Genomic DNA, 22,700 nt, shown 5'->3' on the forward strand with positions numbered 1-22,700 from the left:
TTAAAGTGCTGTCCTGAAGGTCTTAGCATTTACCATTTTTGCTGAGGAACACTGGATACATCCTTGCCTCCTGGATTCATGTTGTTTCTAATTATCAAAGACTCATTAGCCTTAACAGAGAATTTCCTAGAAGAGCAAAATGAAAACATGTACATTATTATACAAACAAACCTTATGTTCTGCTAGTTCAGCTCCAGAGGCAGGAATTGTGTCATGCCATCTATTCTACATTGCAGGACTTAGCACAGTACTTATCTGGATCTGAAGAATCAACACCCCAATCTCAATTGCAATACCAGGCTGATCACTGGGAATACAAGTCAGTCCAGCTCCCAAATGAAGAGCTATATTGAATATTGTCTGGGAGAATCTGGAATACAAAGTTTTCCTGAATTCAGAACACACCACTGTCAGTTCTTCAGCGTGTTCACAATAACCAGGCAGCTTTGCTGAAGCTTCAGGATCCACAGATTGACAACAGTTTCCTGACATATCAATGATTCATTAAGTTGATTTCCTGTGATTCAATTTAATCCGTGCCCTCCTTCTCAGAGGAGACTCTATGATGGTAGATCAGCCCAAAGCATTAAGCCTCTAACTGCATCAGTGACTGGTTCCCATCCTAAGTTACAACAACTCATGAGCATCAGCTCAGGTGTGATCTCAGGATCAGAAATGTCAACCACAAAACAACAGAAAACCTATTAGTTAGAAATTCCAGGTATGTAGAGTCTTTCAAGAACTTGTAACAAAGGCCAGTAAATCCTTTATTATACAACATACAGAAAATACAGTTAGTTTCTAAATTAGGAAGCACCAAGAAATTAGGAAGAACGGCTCTAGAAGAAACCATATTGCTCTGCCTTGGAGAATAAGCTAGGATATGGAAGTCGAGACAGCAAAGATGACCAATTTCTATAAGTTGGTTAGGAAAATAGTAATATAACTAATTATATAGTGTAAACTTTATATTATAAATTATAAAAATATAAGTAAGCAAAGATGCGTCAAACTTTTCACCTCGGGGAAGGAAGAAACACAAGCAGCTTCCCACATGTCTTCTTATGGCACAAGTCTTTTGGAAACTGGCAAATACTGCATCCTTTACAATCCATGTCAGGACTTCAGTTCTTCCAGTATGCACTAGCTAGGCATTGCCAGTTCTCCTAATATGCAGAGGCCTAGCTGTATAAACGAGTCCCAACCACCTTTTAGATATCTTTATTAGTCCTATATACTTTTACTCTCTAACACTTCCCTTGTAAGAAACCCTTGTTGTTATTCTACACTTAACACAAGTGTAGAAGTATATAACTATTTCATCCTTAGAAAATATGGATATTTCTATTTTTGTCAAAATGTAAGAATTTTTTAAACTATTACAATTTACAAACAAAACTAATAAACGCAAGTCTGAACGTTTTTTAAAAAAAAATCTTTAAAAATAGGACTGAGCTCATGACAAAATTTCTGGGAAGTAACAAAGAAACAAAAGGAAGTAAGATTATAAAAATGCTTTGGGTTAACAAGGGTATTTAACAAGCAACAAAGAGTGATAACTCACATACTGAGCCTGTGCCACTTGGTTAGGACAGGTGTCTGACAAAGGCTGTGAAGGACACATTCCCCCTTTAAAAGGTAGAACACCGGGGTTGGGGATTTAGCTCAATGGTAGAGTGCTTGTGCCCTGGGTTTGGTCCTCAGCTCTGGGGAAAAGAAAAAAAGAGGTAGAACATGCAAGTCAAAGAAGACAACAAGTAAGGTTGCCTTGGCCAGCTGCTCCTGAAAAGCCCCACAGCTTGGCATATGTGGAGGGATAGTTTGATTTAATGTTACCCAGCATCTACAAAACCACAAGCCAAGAATCAATGCAATGCTGTTCAAAGTTGCTAATGTGCCTGGAATTGCTGGCAGAAACAACACAAATCCATGCTTCTAACACACACCCTATCCCATGTCCACAGGATTCTCCCTGATAAAGTCCTGCCAAACAAGAGCGGGACTCATTCTTTGACATCTGTTACAGTTCAAACTATAAGGCAAAGGAGGAAACAGATCACGAGCAACAGTTAACAGAAAGGAAAAGTTGGAGAGCTACCAAGAAGTACAATTAGCTGCAATGTATAAATCATTTAAATATTAAAGGGCAAAATGTAAAATCAAAACCAGAAAGAAGACAAATCACATTTGAAAAAGGACTAGAAAGAACGAACTCCAGAGAACTGAAAAATATTAAATGGATTTCTAACCAGGAGATTAGACACAGCTAAAAAGTGAGTGAAATAGAAAACAGATTACCTAGAAAACATGGAAACATAAAAGAGAAGCTAGACATGAGAAGGGATAAAAGGATCTAGCATGAATACATATGTATATACATATGTGCAGAGAGAGAGAGGAGAAAAATGCATGCAGATAGGAAATGTGGCAGAGAATAACCAGACAACGGTCCAGTATTTCCAGAATACAGATATGGACTCCAGTTTCATAAATAACAAAAGCAAAATAAGGAAGGAAAGAAACTCCTATCCAGGCACATCCTACACACTGAACAATTATGAGGGAAAATGTATTAGCACCTTACAAGAGAACAACAAGGTACTTATCACATTTTTTATTTATGATGTATGCACATGTGTGTGTGTGTGTGTGCGTGTGTGTGTGTGTGTGTGTCTGTGTGGATTTGTGGACATGAGTACATACACCTGCAGAGACCAGAAGAGGACATTAAGTCCCCTGAAGCCTGGGTTACAGGTGAGAGCCACAAGACACGAATGCTGGGATATAAACTTCAGTCCTCTGCAAGTGTCATATAATCTATTTTTAAAGTAATGGTAAAAACATTTATGTAACATTTTATACCCAAATTACCATTAACAGTAAGAGATGGTTCTGTAACAGTCTAGCCACTGGGCTTCTAGAAGCCATTTTGCCTACACGTGGAATTTGAGAATATAACTACACAGAGACAAACTGGGTCCTGGTGACATTTCCAAGCTTTTGTATACAGCCAACCTTATCCTTAGTTGCTTGGAGTATCCCATCTCTATATAAAAGTTTTTAAACTAAAACAGAATGTATACAGTAGCTCCAGCTGGATGGTCAATAGAATGCTCATGTCCTAGGGCAACATGACTCAAGTCACTCTTCACATTCTGTGGACAGGTTAAAACAATGGCATTATTTACCACCCTTTGTAGAAATCCATCTACTCTTATCTAAACTGTATTTGCTTCTTCATGATTACCAGTCTAAGTTGGCAGGACATACCCTTTGCGTATAACTGGGGCTACCAGGACAATATTATAAGCACTCCCAACATCTTATGAACACTTAAGAGGTTACCTATTGCAGCAGTGGAAAAACCTGTTCCTGAGAGACCCTCTCACATTATCTGAATGCAGCCTTTGAGCTCTTCCTCATTTTAAAGCTTGCAGATAATTAAAGCAATTCTTAAACATGCAAATATGTTCTGTCTAGTGTGGTCTGATTTCCCTCATGGAAATCCCAGCTTTGTCTGTCTTTTAATTCATCTAAGAATTGATTTTTATTGTGTAGAAGCTTGTCTTCCTCTGGATTTAAATTTGAACCAGTTGTAACATCTAGTTAATCATTAATAAATTTAAGAAAATCTTTAATACACATATGAAACTCATGATTATTCCATTCATGAAAAGAGTCCTTTCCCATCCACAAAACCAAGGCAATGTCTCCAAAAGAAACCATATTTCTTATGTCTTTTCCAAAAAATTAATGTCATAAAGTTTTGGTTCTGAATCATGCTTTTAAATGTAATTAGAAAGGCCCAGATTTCATTAAAAGTACAAGTTGTTGATTTTAAAATACATTTTAAGTTTTAAAATGTGATTAAATTTTAAAAATAGTTTGAGTCACAGTTTAGAAAATGACAGTTGAATAAGAATTTCCACAAATGTTTGTCAAAAAAAAAAAAAAAACAGCTCTCACCTCAATAGGAATAGAAGATAGTTTATTCTGCAGCCAAATTTGACTAATCATAGCCTGGGAACACAAATTTAGGTTACTTTAAATTTCATGTTCCAACATGGAAGCCGTTGCATAAAGTTTTTATAGTAACAAAGCAGAGAAAGTCATAAATCAAGACACTTTTCAAATGTAATTGTGGAAATATCACAGAGGAAATGACAGGGAGATGGGGAAAGCTCTCCTATCAGCCACGGTTGCTATCGGATGACAATCTTTGCTTTAGAGTTGGTGGAAGTTAGTGTTCTGCTAAGTTAATAGCTGCCAAAGGCTTTTTATCATGAGTCACAGGATATTACTTCCAGCACAGAGGTGAATAAGGAATGGCTACTCCTGGAGCTAAAGCTAGCTAGAGATAATGTCTGGATAAGTCTCTCAACCTCCAAGATTCCAACCTCTCCATTCCACCACAGCTCTCATCAGTCAATCCACTTTTACAGAGAGCTTCTTTTCAAGAATTCTCCTTGACATACTTTAAAAAATGTACCTGCCATGCGTTTTGATATGCTTTATTAATTGCATAAAACAATGACACCCTGAGCATATTAATTAGAACAAGAAAAATAATCTGTTGCTTAAGACACTACCAAGGGGAGTTCAAATACAAAAGCATCATTTTTCTGAGTTTTATTTAACTATCTATCTCTATATAGTGTGTAGTCATTTCCACAGAGACAAACATACAGCCTGGAGGGAAATGCATTAACCAGAGGAAGTAAACAACTTAGAGGTTTCAGGAAGTCTCTGAAACTGACAAGCTACTCTAGGCTTCTCCCTAGTATACTGGTTATAGAAATAGCAAGAAGTACGCAGCAACTGAAAAAAACAGAACAGCCAAGTTGCCTAGAAGACTTTCAGAGAAGTGAAGCTGCCTAGAAAGGGCAAGTCAGCCAAGCTCTTAGAAGAAACTACCTGGAAAGAAACCAGCTAAACTGCCTAGAAGAAAAAGAGATCAAATAAGCTACCCGGGGAAAGGCCCTCTCCAACCCACTGAGCTGCAGTGTTAACTTAGTTAACTTATTGGTAACTTAGCAACCCGTTGAGTAATGTGACATTTCTAGCTCTCCTGAGCTGTACCCACGCTGGTGTAGGCAGCTCCTGGGAGTCTGCTCACCCACATCTTGTAAATAACACCAATAAAAATCCTTGGCTCAACAAGTTGGGCTTTGGTGGCATCTTAGAATTTTATTGCTGTGAACAGACACCATGACCAAGGTAACTCTTATAACCTGGAATTAGCTTACAGTTTCCGAAGTTTAGCTCATTCTCATTACGGCGAGAAGCATGGACTGAGCTTAGAAGATCTCAAAGCCTGCCCCTACAGTAACACACTTCCTCCAACAGGGCTACACTTCCTAGTAGTACCATTCCCCATGGGTCAAGCACTCAACCACATGTATCTATGGTGGCCAAACTTATTCAAACTACCATAGTACCTTGCTTTAGTCTGTCATTGGTTCTCGATTCGGGATAAACAGACATACATATGTCTTCCTTGGGATAGTGCCATACACTATTTTTCCCCATCTCAAATTTAGACTGCAAACTTCAGTTTGATGCCTGTGCCCATATTAACAGAAGTCTGCCTGATGAACAGAAAAAAGTACACATGTTGTACAGACAGCCATAGGCATCTGTCCAGCCTGTGTTTACCCAAGTGACACAGAACAGAAGACAATCTTGTCCTCTTCAAATGACTAGTGAAAGTGATGCAAAAGTCATGAATGGCTATCCATTCTAGAGAATGAGCCATTGCCGACAGACTCAAGGTACAAAATCAAATTCCATAGGTCAGATTTTTGTTAATTGTGCATGTCCTTCACTTCTGCCAGATTTCTATTCAGAAATACAACAGCCTATGAATTTCACTTATTAAAGTTCTATTTGTATGTATATATATTTATAAATTTCATTATGAAAATTTTTAAATAAATAAAAACATCACACACCCAAATTAACCAGACCCGAAGTCTACATAACTTAATGAAAGTATATACAGTTAGAATTGGCATTGAAACAAAAATTGTGAAACTGTACATTAAATTTTACAGCTTCGGTACTAAATATCTTTAATATACTTAACCACCACCAAAACCAAAAAATAAACTTGAGAACAGAATTAGAACTAGGAAAAATGCTTAGCTTTATACCCTTTTTTACAACTTATGTTCATTATCTACAATCTCAGGAAGAAATAAACTAGGTATTCGCTCATATGTGGAACCTAGCCAGTAATGTATGGATATGTGTAAACAAATGTACATGTTGGTACAGGTAGCATGAAGAGCAAAAGAAGAACTAACTGTAAGAGAATAGGAGGGACTGAATGAGCATGATAGGCATATATTCTAGTTATATCATTAGTCTATTCTTCTCTACATAGCTCATATCACAATAACGATAAAAGAAGCCCATGTCTCACAGTCTGCAATGTTATGACAGCCCTAAAGTAATGTCTTCATGTGGTTGCTCCCACTTAGAGACAGTTGAATATATTTCTATCAAAGCTCAGCGAAGTGACCACACCACCATGTTTGCCCTTTACCCGTTATCAGTATCAAACACTCACCCCATGCTCCTTAGCTGCTAGGACAACTCTCAGGAGGATATCTTCCTCAACGAAAGGTCTCACGGCATCGTGGATAATCACAACTTCTGGCCTAGTGAGTTCACAGCCTGGCTGATCTTCTGCCAGGGCTTTCAGTCCATTGAAAATTGATCTGTGACGCGTGGCTCCGGCCTCAGCTAGTGAGATGCGCTTATGCCCATACCTCTGAATGATACTTCTCATGGCTTCCATGTTCTTCCCTGTCACTGTCACAACAATGTCCTTTATCCAGCATACTCTACAAAGAAAGCATGTGTACATTTAATATAAATGAACTCTAAAGCTCATAAAAGAGAACTGAATTTCCAGTATAAATAAGTATCAATTGATCTACATTGGGAGATTAATCCTGAAAACTCAGTTGCTAGGCTTTTTTATTAAGTCTAAGAATCAGTGAGCATTTCACACTATCAATAATGGTGATTTTTTACACTCTATGTGTCTTACACAGAACAGTACATAAAGTATACAATTCCATATATTAGATACGTGAGACTTTTCATTTCAATTATATTTGAACAAATTGTATGCTACAAATTATCTGAGAAAACATACCAAAGATTGTACTTTTAAATTTATATTTTTTCTATTATTTTATCCTGCAGTAGGGTAAGAACAATATAAAACATTACTGAGTTCCACACGCTGACTGTCTCAAGATGTTGCCTGAGCTACAACCAACTGCACAAATATTAAAATTAGGTAGCTGATCTCATACAGACCTCCACCAGACTGATCACAGTCCATTCTGGCCCTGGGATCAAACAAATTTAACAGGCTTATACAGTGACAGCAAGTGACACTGGGGACCTGCATACAGGCCAAAACCAGGACAAATGCCTCTGACCCACAGTATCAGTCAATTCAGAGTAAAAGTCACTTAAAGTTTCTAATATTTTATATGCCACCTACAAAATTCAATTTAAAATAAGAAAAAGTAAGGCTATGAGCCTATGAACCCCTATACAATCATGGTAGAATAGTTAAGTCCTGAAAGTAAAGTTTCAAAATCAGAGATAACAGGAAATGCACTTAACAAACATTAAGGACATCTTGTTGTAACCTGCAATGATAGACCCACCTCTAAGCTGTCTCTTACAGGGGTAGTGTTTTCCAGAAGACATTTACATGATAATGTATAGAATAGACTTCTTTAATTTATACAGTAGATTCATATAATTCCTTTACTATCTTTCATAATATAGACTATATACCTTTCTATATTTCTATTTTATTTAAAATGAACATAAGATAGAAAAATGCTATTTTTCCATTGACAAAACAGCATTTCTTTTGTTTTGGTTCACTTTGTTTGTTCATGCATTTGTTTGTTTGTTTACATTCATCCTCTGGAGTACGGGCTCCATGGCAGCACATACTTTTATCAATAAGTGTTTATTGAATGACTAAACTGCTCACTGTAACGTCTTACACTTGTGTGCTGGTTTTCTTGCTTTTAACCTTATACCCTAAGGCTCCTCGGAGGCACTCAATTACTTTTATATTTTCTCAGACATTTCAAGAAGACTTCAATGATGAAAATCATGCAACAGTATAAAATGCCCATGAGCGATCTGTAGTCTTTCCAAGTGATAAAATCTACAGAGTGAGATTACTTGTAAATTTTTCTTTGGTTTGCTTAGCCTATCCCCCATACCACTGTCATCCTTGACAATTCTAGAACTTACCCCACCATAGCAGTGTGGAAATTATACTATTCTCAAATATTATAGCAACCGGAAAACCACCATTCTGCACTGCCCCCCCTCAGTGTGTAGTTCTGAAAGGTTCTGGCTCAATGCCTCGTTCTTATAATCTCTCATGTCTGATACTTCATGAATGGGGTCTTAATTGTCACATCTTATCCCAGCACAGTTTATTCTTGCTACTTCTAGATGATCCCTCTCAAGTTCAAGCCCTAAGGCCATACAACAGGTTCTGGCCCAGACCTGTGTAGAACTTGCCGCCTCCTCCTAGCCCCATAAACACACAGGCCTTCCCTCTGCCATGACCCTCTTCTTTCAAGCCTGGCTGCTCCCTGATAGGAAAGTAATGTGGGTCTGAGATGTCCACACAGGCACTTGTACCTAAAGATTTGATCCCCAGCTGGGAATGCTAGTTTAAGATATCATGGAACCTTTAGGGGCAAGAGGTATGGTTAGCATTATGAATCACAGGGTTTTTGAAAGTTAAAGTCAGGCCAGCTTCCAACCTACATTCTATTTCCTGTTAGCTAGGCTGCCCCACTTCAACTACCCTCCCCACATATAACAGGTTGCATCCTCTGTAAAGTCAAGCTTCTGTTCACTTAAATTGATTCTCTCACACTGTGAGTAAACCAATATAGAGGGCAACATATCCTCTTACTAGCATGTCTCTGTGGTGCTCTCTTTTTTCTCAATACTTCCCTTCCTTCTCTCCCTAGCCTACCAACTCATTTCTGAGCCTTACTTGATCCTCAGGTCGAGACGCAGCCCAATCAAGGAACCTTCTTTGACCATAAAGTTGGGTGTGACCTCCTTTCCTTCCACTCCCAAAAGACTTGTCTCCCAAAGGTCATTACGTGCCATGCTGCAGTCTGTAATTTTCTCTCTCATTAGGCTCCTGGTTCTCAGAAAGACCACATCCCAAAACCTGGCACATATGTTGCTTTCAGTAATATTAGTTATAGAAACAGTGAAAATATGGAATCTTTGCTAGCATCTATGGGACGTATGGAGGATTCTACATACAATATCTCTATACGCAGCTCTTTGGGACACATCACTGTGGTCTCAATGTTATGCTTGAGGACACAGAGATAATGACCTGCCCAGTCCTTTTGTTTTCTCCTGGTGTGAATAATCTACCTTTGAGCTCCCCCTGTATAAATGTACTCACACTGCCTCAGAAGGAAAGTCTAACATCTAGGAGAGAGAGAACGTCACTCTGGACCATTCTGCATCTAACACTTCATTTCTGTGACCAGGGTTGAAACATGTGGCATTGGTTGCTTTTGCAGGAAAATAGTCAATTTCCTGTAAACTCTAATAACTCCAGCAAAGAAAAACTTTCTTTCATTTATTTACTGGGATACTCAACCAATGTCAGCCAAGCATCTAGCATATGCCCTCTCTTGTGCAAGGCAAGAGAAACAATGGTGAGCACAGAAGGATGGCATTCCTTATATCACACACCAGATGGTAATAAACGCTTGCTAACTAGACAGAAACAATGCCTGCATAATTAGGTGAAAATGCTAGTAAGCTGGGCATGGTGGCACATGCCTTTAGTCCCAGTGTTTGGGAGGCAGAGGCAGGGTAATCCATAGGAGCTTAAGGGCAAGTTAGTCTACAAAGCAAGTTCTGAGACAGCCAGAGCTACACAGGGAAACCTGTCTTGAAAAATGAAGAAGATGAAGAAGCAGAGGAAGAAGAAGAAGGAAGGAAGGAAGGAATGAAGGAAGGAAGGAAGGGAGAGAGAGAGAAAGGAATTATTAAAAGCTATAAAATTTGTTGATTATTTAACATAGTCCCATATTTTCTTTTTATTATAGAAGAGTCATAATAAATATTCAGCTACATCAGTGGCAGAATTTTTCCATAAAGCAAGAGACTAAGTTGACCCTAAGCTGATTGCCTTTGTTAGTTTCCATTGCATGTTTCTCCAGAGAATTCAGTTGAGATAACTTTTGAAAGTTTAAGGAAAAAATTACAGTCCACTAAAATACAAAAGAGTCGAGGAGAAAAATGAAAGGCTAACGTGGAACATAAGCATTCAAATATCTGTTCAATGATTCCTGCTGTTTCAAATGAATTCAATTAGATGTAAATAATCATAAACAGCCAAAGCTGTATCTTAGGACCACTCCCAGGCAATTGTATTAGCTTTATTAAATGTGTGAGTGTATGTGCACCATACACATACAGTCCAGTGAGACAAGACAGACACAGGTTTGTGAACTGCCATGTGGGTGCTAGAAACTGAACCGGAATCGTCTACAAGGGCCCCAAGTGCTCTTAACCACTGAGCCATCTTTCTAGCCCCAGTGTTTCCAGGGGGTGGGGGGACATTACTGTTGGTGAGACAATGTCTAATACAGGTTGCCCTGGAATGTATTACCTACCCCGAGCTGGTCTCAAACAGAGAACAATTTTCCTACATCAGCCTCCTGATTTGTAGGTGTGAACCACCATGGTCAGCTTTAAAATGACTTAAACCACCATTTCTCAAAGTGTGTGTTCCAGCGACCATTGTGCATCATCACGCCTTCCTATTAAGTTAAATTCAGTATTGTTGACTAGGCTAAATAAAAGAGAGAATAAAATACACAGTATAAAATAGGAAAAAGCTCCCTCAAAAAAGTGAAGGTTTAGAAAACACTACTTCATACCACTCAAGGGGTAGTGGGCTTACAATGCTATTTTGTTCAAACCCAGGATACACCCAAGAACTGCAAGCTTTTGTTAAGTACTGTTTGTATTCCAAAGGATTTATTCGCATTCTTTTCGAGTCATAGAATTAAATCTTAATTCTGCAAAAGACTTTTAATAATGTAAAATCATGAGACTGTGGAAGGCCTTAAGTACCTCACACAGTGCGCACTGAGTAAATACTTGCTGAACAGAAGCATCTAGCCTACCTCTGAGCTGAAAACAAGTCCACACCAAACCCCCGGCAGCCCAATTCTATCAAATCCGCATGATTGTTTCCTTCCTGGCACATTCCATAGCAAATATAAACGTAGCCCCAAGCTCCATAACACCTACAGACATTTTGAGGAGGAAATATAATATCTCAGAAGTTATTTTCTCCTGGAATAAGGTTACAAGCATGCTCTGCTCAGACAGTTTAATAAAGCCAGTTGAAAGCAGAACATTTACACAAATACTTACTTACATACCTGGGGAAAATCAAGAGAGTTAACACCTACAGAACGCTCTGACCCAGGCTCAGAGATGCAGCCTTAAAGGGACGGTGGCAGCCGCAGCTCTCTACCATGACTGCCTTCGTGGAAACTTAACTCTGAGTTGCACTGGAGCCTTGTCTACAGAATCTCACCTCTTTGTGCCAATAGAACAAAATGTTGAGTTAATGAAAAAGGCAGGTGGCTCTCCCCTTAGCCAAAACAGTCTTCTTACCTTGGTACTGTTTTGGGAACCTCAGAGCCAATGGCCTTTGCCTGTTTTTGAAGGTCTCAAGGAGAAGGCAACACAAAGCTCTCATCCTGTAGCCTTCACAAGACACGATCTTCTTAAGGAATGAAATTCTTCTGTCCTACCATTCAACCAAAGGTATCCTAAGCACCTTTCTCCTTCCCAATCACAAATCACCAGGATCAATACTATCTCTTAAACACTTCTTCCCTCTTCCCTCTCCCACTTTTACCAACTCAGTTTAACTCACGCGATCAGTGTGGCACATTTAGGGAAACACTCATCATTCTCACCTGTCTGGCTAACAGAACTTGCAATGGTTTAAACCATTATCATAGAAAACGAGAAGGTAAATAAACCGTAAGTTAATACTTTGAAATCTATACCTTGCAGTCTTAAAAAAATAATTAAAAAATAAAATAAAAATCTAAGCCTGGGCCAGCTCCCGTTTCCCAGCACTGAGAGAGGCAGCAGATGAATGCAATCACAAGTTTGTATCTCTATTATGCATATACATACTGATCTCCAGAATCTCATCTATTGGATCAAGACTAATCCACTCTAATAAAACTATAAATACTGAACAGGGGTTTGGATTGCTAGTGTCTTGCTATAAATTGGGGTTATAATGTTTTGATAAGCGTGAACCATATCAAGGAACAAGTTACCTTAAGCAGGGTCTTCCACCTGAGAGAGGTCAAGAAACCTCAAGAGTTTTAGGTAAAGTTTGGTCAAAGTGCACTTAGTAACTGAGGAAGAAGAGACTGCCTCTAAATAAGCATAGTTGAAGTTCGCCTCATTTGTTTGTTTTTGTGTGGTCGTAATCTTGTCTTTTGAAAAGATATCCTACACTAACCTACACTCCTAATTAACATTTTCTTTTCTTAAATATCTGAAACCAGAAATCCGGTTACTGGTAAGAATTTTCATTTCTATGATCCCCCCTAGTCACCAGCCCCATTTGTTGTATCTTAAAACCAATAACAAAACAAACAACGACAGCAATAAAAAGTAATGCCTTACGCCCTCTGTGACCCAGCTAGCTGCAGGTTTTTCCCAGCAGACTTTAGCCCCAGTCAACATCTTAAAAATCCCCAGGTATTGATAAACTGTTACCCAGCAGATTAAAAGACACTGGCCCCAGGCCTGGCCTAAAGTTTATTAACTGTCGATTCCTTTCTATAAACCCCTCACGCAGAGACATCCGAAGAGAGAGCATCAACCCTGCCTCTCCTCAGTCAGAAAGATGAGCAGCAGCATTCTCTATGTTCCCCAAAGCTAGGTTTTGACTCATCACTGTAGTGCCTTTCTGTGGTGTTTCAGTCAGTCCCATTGCAAAAGGGTCGCTCCATTGTGGGAACTACGCTACTAAAGCTTTTGCCCCCAGTCAATGACGGTGAGGGATAAAACAATTTCCAACATCAAATCCAGGCAGAACCTTTCTTTAAAGAGTAAAAATTGGGTTCATAGGATAATCAACTGAACTGGGCCACTTTACAGAGTTTTATGCCCTAGACTACACAATACTTTTGTCACATGGTTTCCTAAAACAAAATTGCATTGACAGTCATGTCATGAAGCATGAAGGACTGAGACTCCTGATCTCAGTTCCTTTTTAGCCAAACAAACAAACAAACAAACAAAACGTAATAAACATTCCCTCTGTTATAACCTGTTGTAATTTATTCCAATTTCCCTAGTGGGCTATTAGGATTTCACACTGCTGTAATCAATTAAGCAAAAATGGAAAGCACATGTCCTTTTTGCTGTATTTTCCACAAATAAATCCTTTCCAACCATTCTTTTACATTAAAAGATTTAATTTTTTAGTGTTCACCTATCTCAGGCTACTTTGGTACATGAAAAACAACAACAACAACTTAATAGAAAGCGTTCCCCAAGGGAAAGATGTTAAATGAAAACAGTATACAATTCCCTGCGTACAGCTCAAGCAGACAAAGATCCGCTGCCAGTATCCACTGGGAGCCATTCCATTGGCGGAAAGATAAACAGCATTTCTAGGATCACTGTGGTGCTAGAATTTTGGAGGTGTGTGCTATTGATAGGATGGCTGTATGAAGCAATCCCTGTACTATCCAGAGAAATAAAAGACACAGACGGGGTGGTAGCTGGAATCGTTTCCAGGTCTGACTGAGTTTTGGACGTAACCAGTGGTCTTGATTACCCTAATCAAGGATGATTGCAGCCCTTTACACACTTCCATTGACCAAACGCCAATACTCAGAAAGTAAAATAATCTCGTGAGAAATGACTTGGTCCCTTTGACTTTTTGAAGTGTGTTGGGAGTTGCTCCTCTGAACAAAATGCCAAGGATGGTGGTTTCTATGGAAGTCTCCTGTAATAGTTATTTATGCTAAATATTGGCATCTATCTTGAAATGTAACTAGTCCGATTCAAGGTTTAAGGGATCACCACAGCTGTCCATTTGACGTCAAAAGAGTAAAGATCTTGCAGAACGTGAGCCCCTTTATAATACTCCCTTCCAGCCTCACCTCAGACCCACCACATCACTACACAAGTAACACATCCTTTCTTCTCTCATTTTTTCTGGAATTAACTTCTGTCTCTGTTCTAAGGGTGTCTCGGCCTCAACCTCACCATTCAATCCCTTCCGGTTACTGAAGGGCTGGAATTGAGCCTGTCCTTCTCTCTACTACCTGGTTATTTAGCCAGGCCTGACTCTCAGAGGAAAAGTGTCGGCCCAGGAAACTGGAGGTGCGGCTACGACTCTCCTGCGCACGCATGCGCTGTGGCAGCGTGCCCAAAGCACTCGTAGAGCAGCGATTCCTCGGGCCCCAAGGGGCCTGCGCTGGAACCAAAAGTTCCTTGGTCCCCAAGCACTGGTTAGCCAGGGCCCCAGGCCCGGCGCTCCCCGCCACGCTGTCTGTTGGGTTGGTCCTAGGCTCTGGGGAGCAGATGGCCGGCGCCAGTTACCTCTCCATAGCCTGCAGTGTGTAGCTGATGAGCGGCCTCTCCAGGACCCGGCAGAACTGCTTCGGGGTGCGGACGCCCATCCTTTCTCCGCAGCCCCCAGCCGGCAGCACAGCGGCCACAGTTCCAATGCGGCTCCCGGGCTCCGCCCCGGCAGCGGACAATGGGAACGCCGGGCACGCTAAACCCGCGCCCGCCCGGCCGCTCACGCAATGCCGAGGCTCAGCGGGCCTGCTGCACGGCCGGGACTCCATGGCGAGCAGAGCGCAGAACCCCAAGGTGCAGATGGGAACTAAAAGCGAAACGCCAACCCCAGACCTGGGCCGAGATCACCGATCGGACTGGGCGAGGAACGGCGCCGAGCGGACTCAGGGAAGGTGGCCTCGGGTGCTGATCACAGAGGGAGCCAACAAGCCTGTCTTCCCAGCCCGGTCCCAGCGCCCCAAGGCAGCTCTCTTCCTGCTCTTCCCTCTATCCCTCCGGGCAGGCCGAACTGAGTCTGTGGTAACAGTCCTTACACATTGACAGTCACACACGGGCAGCTATGCACAACAAAGTCACAGGCCCCATTCTAAATAAGTGGGAAATATTTGTATTCAAGGTACAGTTCAATGTGCACCTCGGTCATAAGAATTTCGTTATCCACAGATGACACCCTGATTCTACCAAATGGAAAGATGAATGGTTAGGGAAAGTCTAGAATCCAGACTGTAAGGTTGATGCCCATCCCTGTCTGCACGTTTGAACCACCAAGCAGAAAGTCCCTGAACTCTGCATTCCACACTCAAATTTTAAGATTTGATTGTGTGCAGCCAGGACTGTGGGATGTTTTAAAGTTCCGCAGGTGATTCTATTGGGTCAGGGTGTTTGGTTGTAACCAGAGGAGGACAGCAGCCACACTAACTGCTACATAATCAACAACATCCTCCCGTTAGCAGGAAAAACAAAAAACAAAAAACAAAAAACAAAAAACAAAAAAAAAACAAAACAAAAAAAAAAAAAACCCAAAAACCTCAAGTGGTCATTTTCACTGACGGGAACGTGGGTGCTAAGTAACTTGTGTACGACAACACAGCCAATGACGGCAAGGCAACCATAAATCTTTGGGTTAGAGGTGCAACAAGCGTTGAGAAGTTTCAGGCCTGTTGCTCATCCAGCCCTTATTTAGTCCTGTCCTTCTGGGAAAATGTTGATGAAATAGAATGGGTACTCCGAATGCCAAGCACTACTGTACTGAGGATCTGGAATGTAAAATTCTTGAGAGCATGCCCCAGCTTTGCTTTTGGTTTGGGTTGTATGCCCAGCTTCAGGAATGTGACAGGGGCCTAATACTTAGTGAACAAACTGCTGATTGAATAATGACAAAGGATAAGGAATTATTTGACCATGTATATTATCAATCTTCACCCATCAATAGCTAAATTAGAGTCATTAAAAAAAAAAATCTTGAGGATTGAAATTACCCAGTTACAGTATTAAATCTCATTATTTTTATCCACTTTGCCAATTGAAAGCATACAAAAATAAAAAATTCTCTTCTCTCACCCTCCTTTGTCTAATATTCTAAAGTACTTTCTTTTGTTCCTTTCTTTATGACTAATGGACAGCTTCTGTGCTAACTGAAGTTTGTCGAACTCTTGACCCTTAGATGAAAAGGAAGCATTATAGCTTGCTTATTTGTGCTGCACTGCTGAATGTTTCCTGAAGACAGGGGTGTGTGAGGGAGAGAGGGAGGGACTGAGAGACAGAGTGAAGCTGGGGTGGGGGCCAGAAAGACTGATTGATTCTAGGAAAAAGCTCTTTGCCAGGGAGCTGGGTGTTTGATTTGTTAGAGCTTGCTCAAAGGCCCCATCACATCTCATGGAATAACAGAGGATTGTGTTACTTATGAAGCCCAGTGACCAGCCCAGAGACAGCAGAGCCCTCATCAGACAGAAAGCACCAGAGGCAGAGGATCAGGGAAACTGGCCTCCATAAAACCCATGGCCTTTTGTCTTCCCAAAGTGGCTGCTGGTTAGCATTTTTAAATCTCTGCATAGGGGTACATTATTTATGTGTCTCGTGGTGTTAACCATTACTTTTATTATGCTAGGATATGTTAAATGTAGAGTTTGTGAAATGAGGAACAAGTGGGTTATGGAGCAAGCCACCCAAAAGGACGGAACTTTTACAAGAAAAGAAGGGCTGGTAAGAATGCAGGCAAAGAAGCCGGTATGCTCATGGTGGAAATTTAAATTAGTACAGCTCCATAGTACTGTTTTAGTTAGAATTTTATTATTGTGAAGAGACGCCATGACCACAGAAGCTCTTATAAAAGAAAACATTTAATTGTGGCTGGTTTACAGTTTCAGAGGTTCCAGTATAGTCATGGTGAGAAGCCTGGTGGCATGACACAGACACAGTGCTAGAAAAGGAGAGGAGAGTTCTACATCTTGATCTGCAGGCAGCAGAAGTGGAGATTGGGCCACACTGGGCATAGCCAAGCATATGAGACCTCAAAGCCCTCCCCACAGTGACACACTTCCTCCAACAAGGCTATGGCCTACTCCAATAAGATCATACCTCCTGATAATGTGTAATGCTGTGTTCCTCAGCCTCAAGCTCCCAGAGTAACAATTCAGACTCGAAATATATTTACAAATACGTAGGTCATATAGATAGGCTTGTTTCCTAACTAATAACCTAAAATAACCCATTTATACTAATCTGTTGTGGTAAAAATTTAAAAATCGGTGAAACCAGTTCCCAAGAAGATCCGAGGGAGCCTACAGCTCCAGCTGTCTCACCAGGAATTTGCTCACATCCCCCGTTTTTTTTATCGCAACACGTCACTGGTTACCTCTGCTGTGATACCATATGTCTGTTCTCACATATTCCCCTGTGATTGTTCCCACCTCACTCTATTCCAGAATTCTTTCTGCCTACTGGATGTCCCACCTTCTATTCTACCCTTTCCTATAGGCCGTAGGTATTGTTTTGTTTTGTTTTGTTTTAATTGACAGGTGAAGCATCTATAAAATACACAAACTATTCTCTCTACAATAGTGCCACTCCCTACAAGCCAAGCATTCATACACATGAGTGTATGGGGACCATACCTATTCAAACAACCACAAGGACATAGTATAGAAGGTCCAGGAAAATTAGAAGGTGGACTACCATATGACCGAGCTAATTTTTTTCCTGTGCATCCCTTCAGAAATAAATTCTAATTACAATAATGGGCATTCCTGGTTAATCAAGGCACTATTCATAGTTTTACAGATACAGAATTGGCCTAGCTGTCCAACAGAAGAATGAATAAAGAAAGTATGGTAGGTTCATAATGGAATATTTGACCATGAAGAAAAAAATCATGTCATAAAAGTTTGCACAGAGTAGAAGGACATGGGGATCATATCAATGTCAAATATCGAATTTTCTCTCATACACGGGGAACCATAGAAGTGGACTAAAAGGAAAGAGTTCAATGGGGAGTAAAGGAAGATAAGGCAGTAGAGAGGGTGGATGTGATTAAACACAATCATTCATTCAGGAACGAAACCCTCACAGAGAAACATGTTCATTTCCATAATTAAAAATGATTTGCTTTCCAGTGGAAGGGAAAGCCCTTGATCCTGCCAGGACAGTAATAAATAAATAATAAATACAGTAATTTTGACCTTGTCACTAAGAATCCATAGATCGTGTATGCTGTATATGAACAAAATGTAGCAGATTAACTGGTGGCAAGCAAAAGGTCAAACAACTGTTGGTAAAGGCAATATCTTATGCATATTGTATGGGCATAAACAGTAGACTCCTTTCAGTATACTCATTGTAATAGATGTAATTTCCTGTTGCATCAACTTACAGCCTCTGTCTTAGGGTTTCTACCACTATGAAGAGACACCATGACCATAGCAACTCTTATAAAGGAAAACATTTCATTGGGGCTGGCTTACAGATTCAGAGGTTTAGTCCATTATCATCATGGTTGAAAGCATGGTAGCGTGCAGGCAGACACAATGCTGTCGAGTTAGCCGAGAGTTCTGCATCTAGATCAGCAGGCAGCAGGAAAAGGAATGCCACACTAGGCAGAGCTTGATCATATGAGACATCAAAGCCCACCCCAACAATGACACACTTCCTCCAATAAGGCTACATCTACTCCAACAAGGCCACACTTCCTAATAGTGCCACTCCCTATGGACCAAACATTCAAACACATAAGTCTATGGGGGCATTCCTATTCAAACCACCACAGCACCTGACCATCAACTGAGATATTAAGGAGATAGGTTGATAAGAGGTTATGCTGTGCAAGTTCTAATCCTCAGCACCCATGTAAAAAGACAAATAATCACTGTCCCCAGAGGCATTGCAGGTGTGACTGCTGTGTCACATGTGTGTCAGTAAGTGGCAGAGAGGAAAGAAGCTATGATAAGCCTAACATTCCCTGGAAAATAGAGAGCCTGAAATGACTATCTGTCCAGTTCCACACAGGTCTCACAGGGCAGATTATGCCCAAGATGCCCCCTGCTTGACATAATGCACCACATAGGTACCACTAAGAGAAGCAAGTAACTGGTGGAGAAAAGGAAGAGAAAGAGAAACAGAAGGATATGGGTACAATGAAGAGAGGCAGAACTGGAGACTTGAAGGTAGAGAGGAACAGCCTGATGTAAGCAGTTGGTGATACCACCTGGCATCATGGTGGGGGGTCCTGGCCTGCGCTGCCACTGGGGCCCATGTTTGAGTCCATGGCTCTACAGAGCTGGGGTCTGTTACCACCAAAGGCCAGGTGATGTCGCTGGTCTGCGGTGCTGCCTAGGACCATGTTCCTATCTGAGAGTTATGCAGAACTGGCCCCATTCCTCCCCTGGGCTTACGTAAGCGCTGCCCCTGGGTGTGTGAGAACAGAAGAGCTGACCCTGCCCTCTAGCCAGCTGCAGTCCTTGGGAGAGCAGTCTCTGTGCATTACAGGAGTTGCCGGTGAGCCAGCCCTGAGGATGATGAGGGGAGAGCAAGTCCTGCCACTTGTCTCCCATGAGGTGGCATGGACAGGAAAGAGATACTTCCCTCTCCCTTGCCCCTTCCCACCAGTGGCAGGTAGAAGACCTGACCCTAAGGTCATGGGAGCAGGAGAGCTGTCTCTGTCCCTCACCAGCTGCAGCACTCCCAAGAGCGGGCCCTGTACCTCCCCTAGGCAGCACTTATCCTGGTGGCGTGTGCATGGGTGAGCCAGCCCAAGGACATAATCATGGAAGAGATGATCCTGCCCCTTGCCTGCCATGTAGTGGCACAGGCAAGGTAGAGATTCCCCTCACCTCTCACCCCTTGCCACCTACAGCAGGGGTAGGAGACCTAGCCTGGAGGTCATTAGAGTGAGAGAGCTAGCCCTGTCCCTTACCTACTGCAGCACTCTGGAGAACAGGCCCCGTACCACACCTGGGCAGCTCAGTAGCACTGGCCTGGATGTGAGGGTTGCAGGTGAGCTGACCCTAGGATGTGACCACAGGAGAGTGGGTCCTGCCTCTTGTCTGCTGTGTGGTGGTGTAAACTAGGGAGAGACACTCTCCTCCGTTCCTTCATTCCTTGCCATCTATGACAAGTGGGGAGAACTGGCCTCAGGATTATGAGAGTGGGAGAACTGGCCCTGTCCCTCACTGGCTGCAACACTCTGGAGAAAGGGCCTTGCGTCTCACCTGAGCAGCAAGGTAGAGCTGGCCCTGGTTGCAGGGGTTGACAGTGAAAGTGGCCTGAGGGCATGAGAGCAGGAAAGCCAGCAGGCTGGCTAGCTCAGGACCTCTCAGGCCCACCCCAACATCTACCCCCTCAGTGAATTGCTGGAGTCTAGAAAGGGGCTGGTCCTACAGATCCAAAACTATAGGAACTCCATGACACAGGGCAACAATAGGATATCTGAGAGGAGTCCCAGTGAGGTTACAGTGCTGATAGAGCAGCAGAAACCAGAGGCCTAGTATATTGCAAAGAAAATTGGCAAGCAATGAAGTGTGCAGTAAAGGCAATCCTGAGGGACAAACTGACACACTACCGCTTCCACAATGAGAGGTTTCTTCCCATCCGTTGGGGGAGGTTGAGTGGGATTGCAGTGCGTGATGTAAATGTCACAAAAAAAAAAAAAAAAAAAACAACTAGAATAGAGGTGTTTTGCTTTGTTTTGTTTTGTTTTGTTTTGTTTTGTTTTAAAGACAGATGACCTAAGTACAGAGCAGTGCAGACAGGCAGATCCCAGAAACCCACTTGCCAGACATCCTAGCCAAAATAGTGAACCCAGAGCTGCCTGCTTCAAGGCCATAAGGCAAAGAATAATACAGGAAAAAATAGAGGAAGACGCTGTGTCTTCCTCTGGCCTCCTTACATTCATACATGTACACTTAATCTTTACTCTGACAAATATTCACCACGCACTCACACATACACCATGAAACAAGCATGACAGGAATGGAAGACAAAAGAAACAAATTCAGACACTGACAGAAATGAAAATAAGAAAGTCTGGACACCATCAACATATGAAGTTTTTAAATAAAGGGGACTAAAGACGTAAATAATATATTCAATACACTGTCCCAGCAAATACTCCAAGTTTAGGGAAAGCGATTAGCATGCCCATCCCGGAGGAGCACCAGTCAGACAGGAGACAAATGTCTACGTTAGACAATCACCCAGCTAAACATACAGTGTGAATGCAGCTGCAAGAGAAGCACCGAGTCCCATAGAAAGAAAACCTATCAGACCTATAGACAGTGTCTCAGCAGAAACTCCAAAAGCTAGGAGTGTGTGATGTATTAATCCTTGCCACATCTGTCATCAGTCAAGAGTTTCTCACACATCAGTCTGAGAATGGTGGATTCCTCCAAACTGGCTCTAGGTTGTGTCAAGCTGAAAATAAAATTAACCAAGCTCCAAAAGACAATTAGTTGTCAACCTAGATTACTGTAACCAGCAATCCAGCAAAATGGTTTGTCATAATTGGGGAAGAAAGGAAAAATTTTCCATAATAATAATAAACTTAAGAAATGCACAAAGTCAGCCCTACAAGGATACTTGAAAGAAGGCAAAACAAATGGCACAGTTCTGTACTATGGTGAGTGGACAAGGTAGGAAAGCAGCAGATCTCTAGAATTGCCTGGCCAGATGATTGTGCCAAATCTATCGGCTCCAGATTTCATGAAAGACCTTAGCTCAAAAGTAAAATGGAGGAAGTTGCTGGGAAGAAACCACACCAATAAGCTTACTCAGTGAAAGACCCTGACTGCAGAAATACCAACCTTCCAGGTCAATAATGCAATGGCCACATGGCAGCATGACTGTTACGGGGTAACTAGTGACTTTTTTGATACAATTTGAACCCTGCTCCTCAGAAGGAAATTCCAAGCCTGGTGATGTAATCCTTGTCAAAAATGCATGTCTGGGGAGATCACAGGCCCTAGTGAGAGAGCCAGTTATTGCTATTTTCCTGAATGAATATGCTGTCAAGTTACTTTCTCAGTGTTTGTTCATATTTTTATAGACACAAACTGCTCTCAACCTTGGTCAGGGGGGGATACATTCTGAATTGGACAAAAGTCAATGCAGAGGTGCAGTCAAAGTGCAGAGAAGGTACCGGCCACTCATAACTAAATGATTCTTTATCAAGTACCCAATGCTCAGGGAAGAACATGGAAGAAACTAAAAGAGTGTGAGAACTGCTGGAGAATGAGAGGGAGGCTGTGAAACACTGCCCTCTGGACATGCATAAAATGCAGGTCTAAATGGATCAAAGACGTAGTATTGGATTCAGTAAATCTAGTAGAAGAACAAGTGGGAAATGGCCTTGAACACGTTGAAACAGGAGACAATTTCCTGGACAGAACACCAATGGCTCAGGCTCTAAGATCAACAATTGATTAGTAAGACTTCATGAAACCGAAAAGCTCCTTTAAGGCAAAGGACAATGTCATTAGGATAAAACAGTAGACTACAGATTGGGAAAAGATCTTCACTAACCCCACATC

The 22,700-nt window shown here is 41.6% G+C and overlaps 1 protein-coding gene and 1 pseudogene across 1 annotated transcript in view; one reads left to right on the forward strand and one right to left on the reverse strand.

Moving 5' to 3' along the window:
- The window catches only part of Crppa (CDP-L-ribitol pyrophosphorylase A), a 257,449-nt gene extending 241,978 nt beyond the window's left edge, over positions 1-15,471 (reverse strand). Inside the window, exons 1-2 of the mRNA XM_032907659.1 lie at positions 14,701-15,471; positions 6,572-6,848 (exon numbers count right to left, since the gene is read on the reverse strand). Of these exons, the coding sequence (XP_032763550.1) occupies positions 6,572-6,848; positions 14,701-14,951 (528 nt within the window). The 5' untranslated portion in view covers positions 14,952-15,471. The remainder of the gene's footprint in view (positions 1-6,571; positions 6,849-14,700) is intronic.
- Positions 15,472-19,041: 3,570 nt separating this feature from the next.
- On the forward strand, positions 19,042-19,133 carry LOC116906470 (annotated as a pseudogene).
- The last annotated feature ends 3,567 nt before the right edge of the window (positions 19,134-22,700 follow it).

The sequence above is a fragment of the Rattus rattus genome, chromosome 7 (genome assembly GCF_011064425.1).
Source record: "Rattus rattus isolate New Zealand chromosome 7, Rrattus_CSIRO_v1, whole genome shotgun sequence".
NCBI lineage: Eukaryota > Metazoa > Chordata > Mammalia > Rodentia > Muridae > Rattus > Rattus rattus.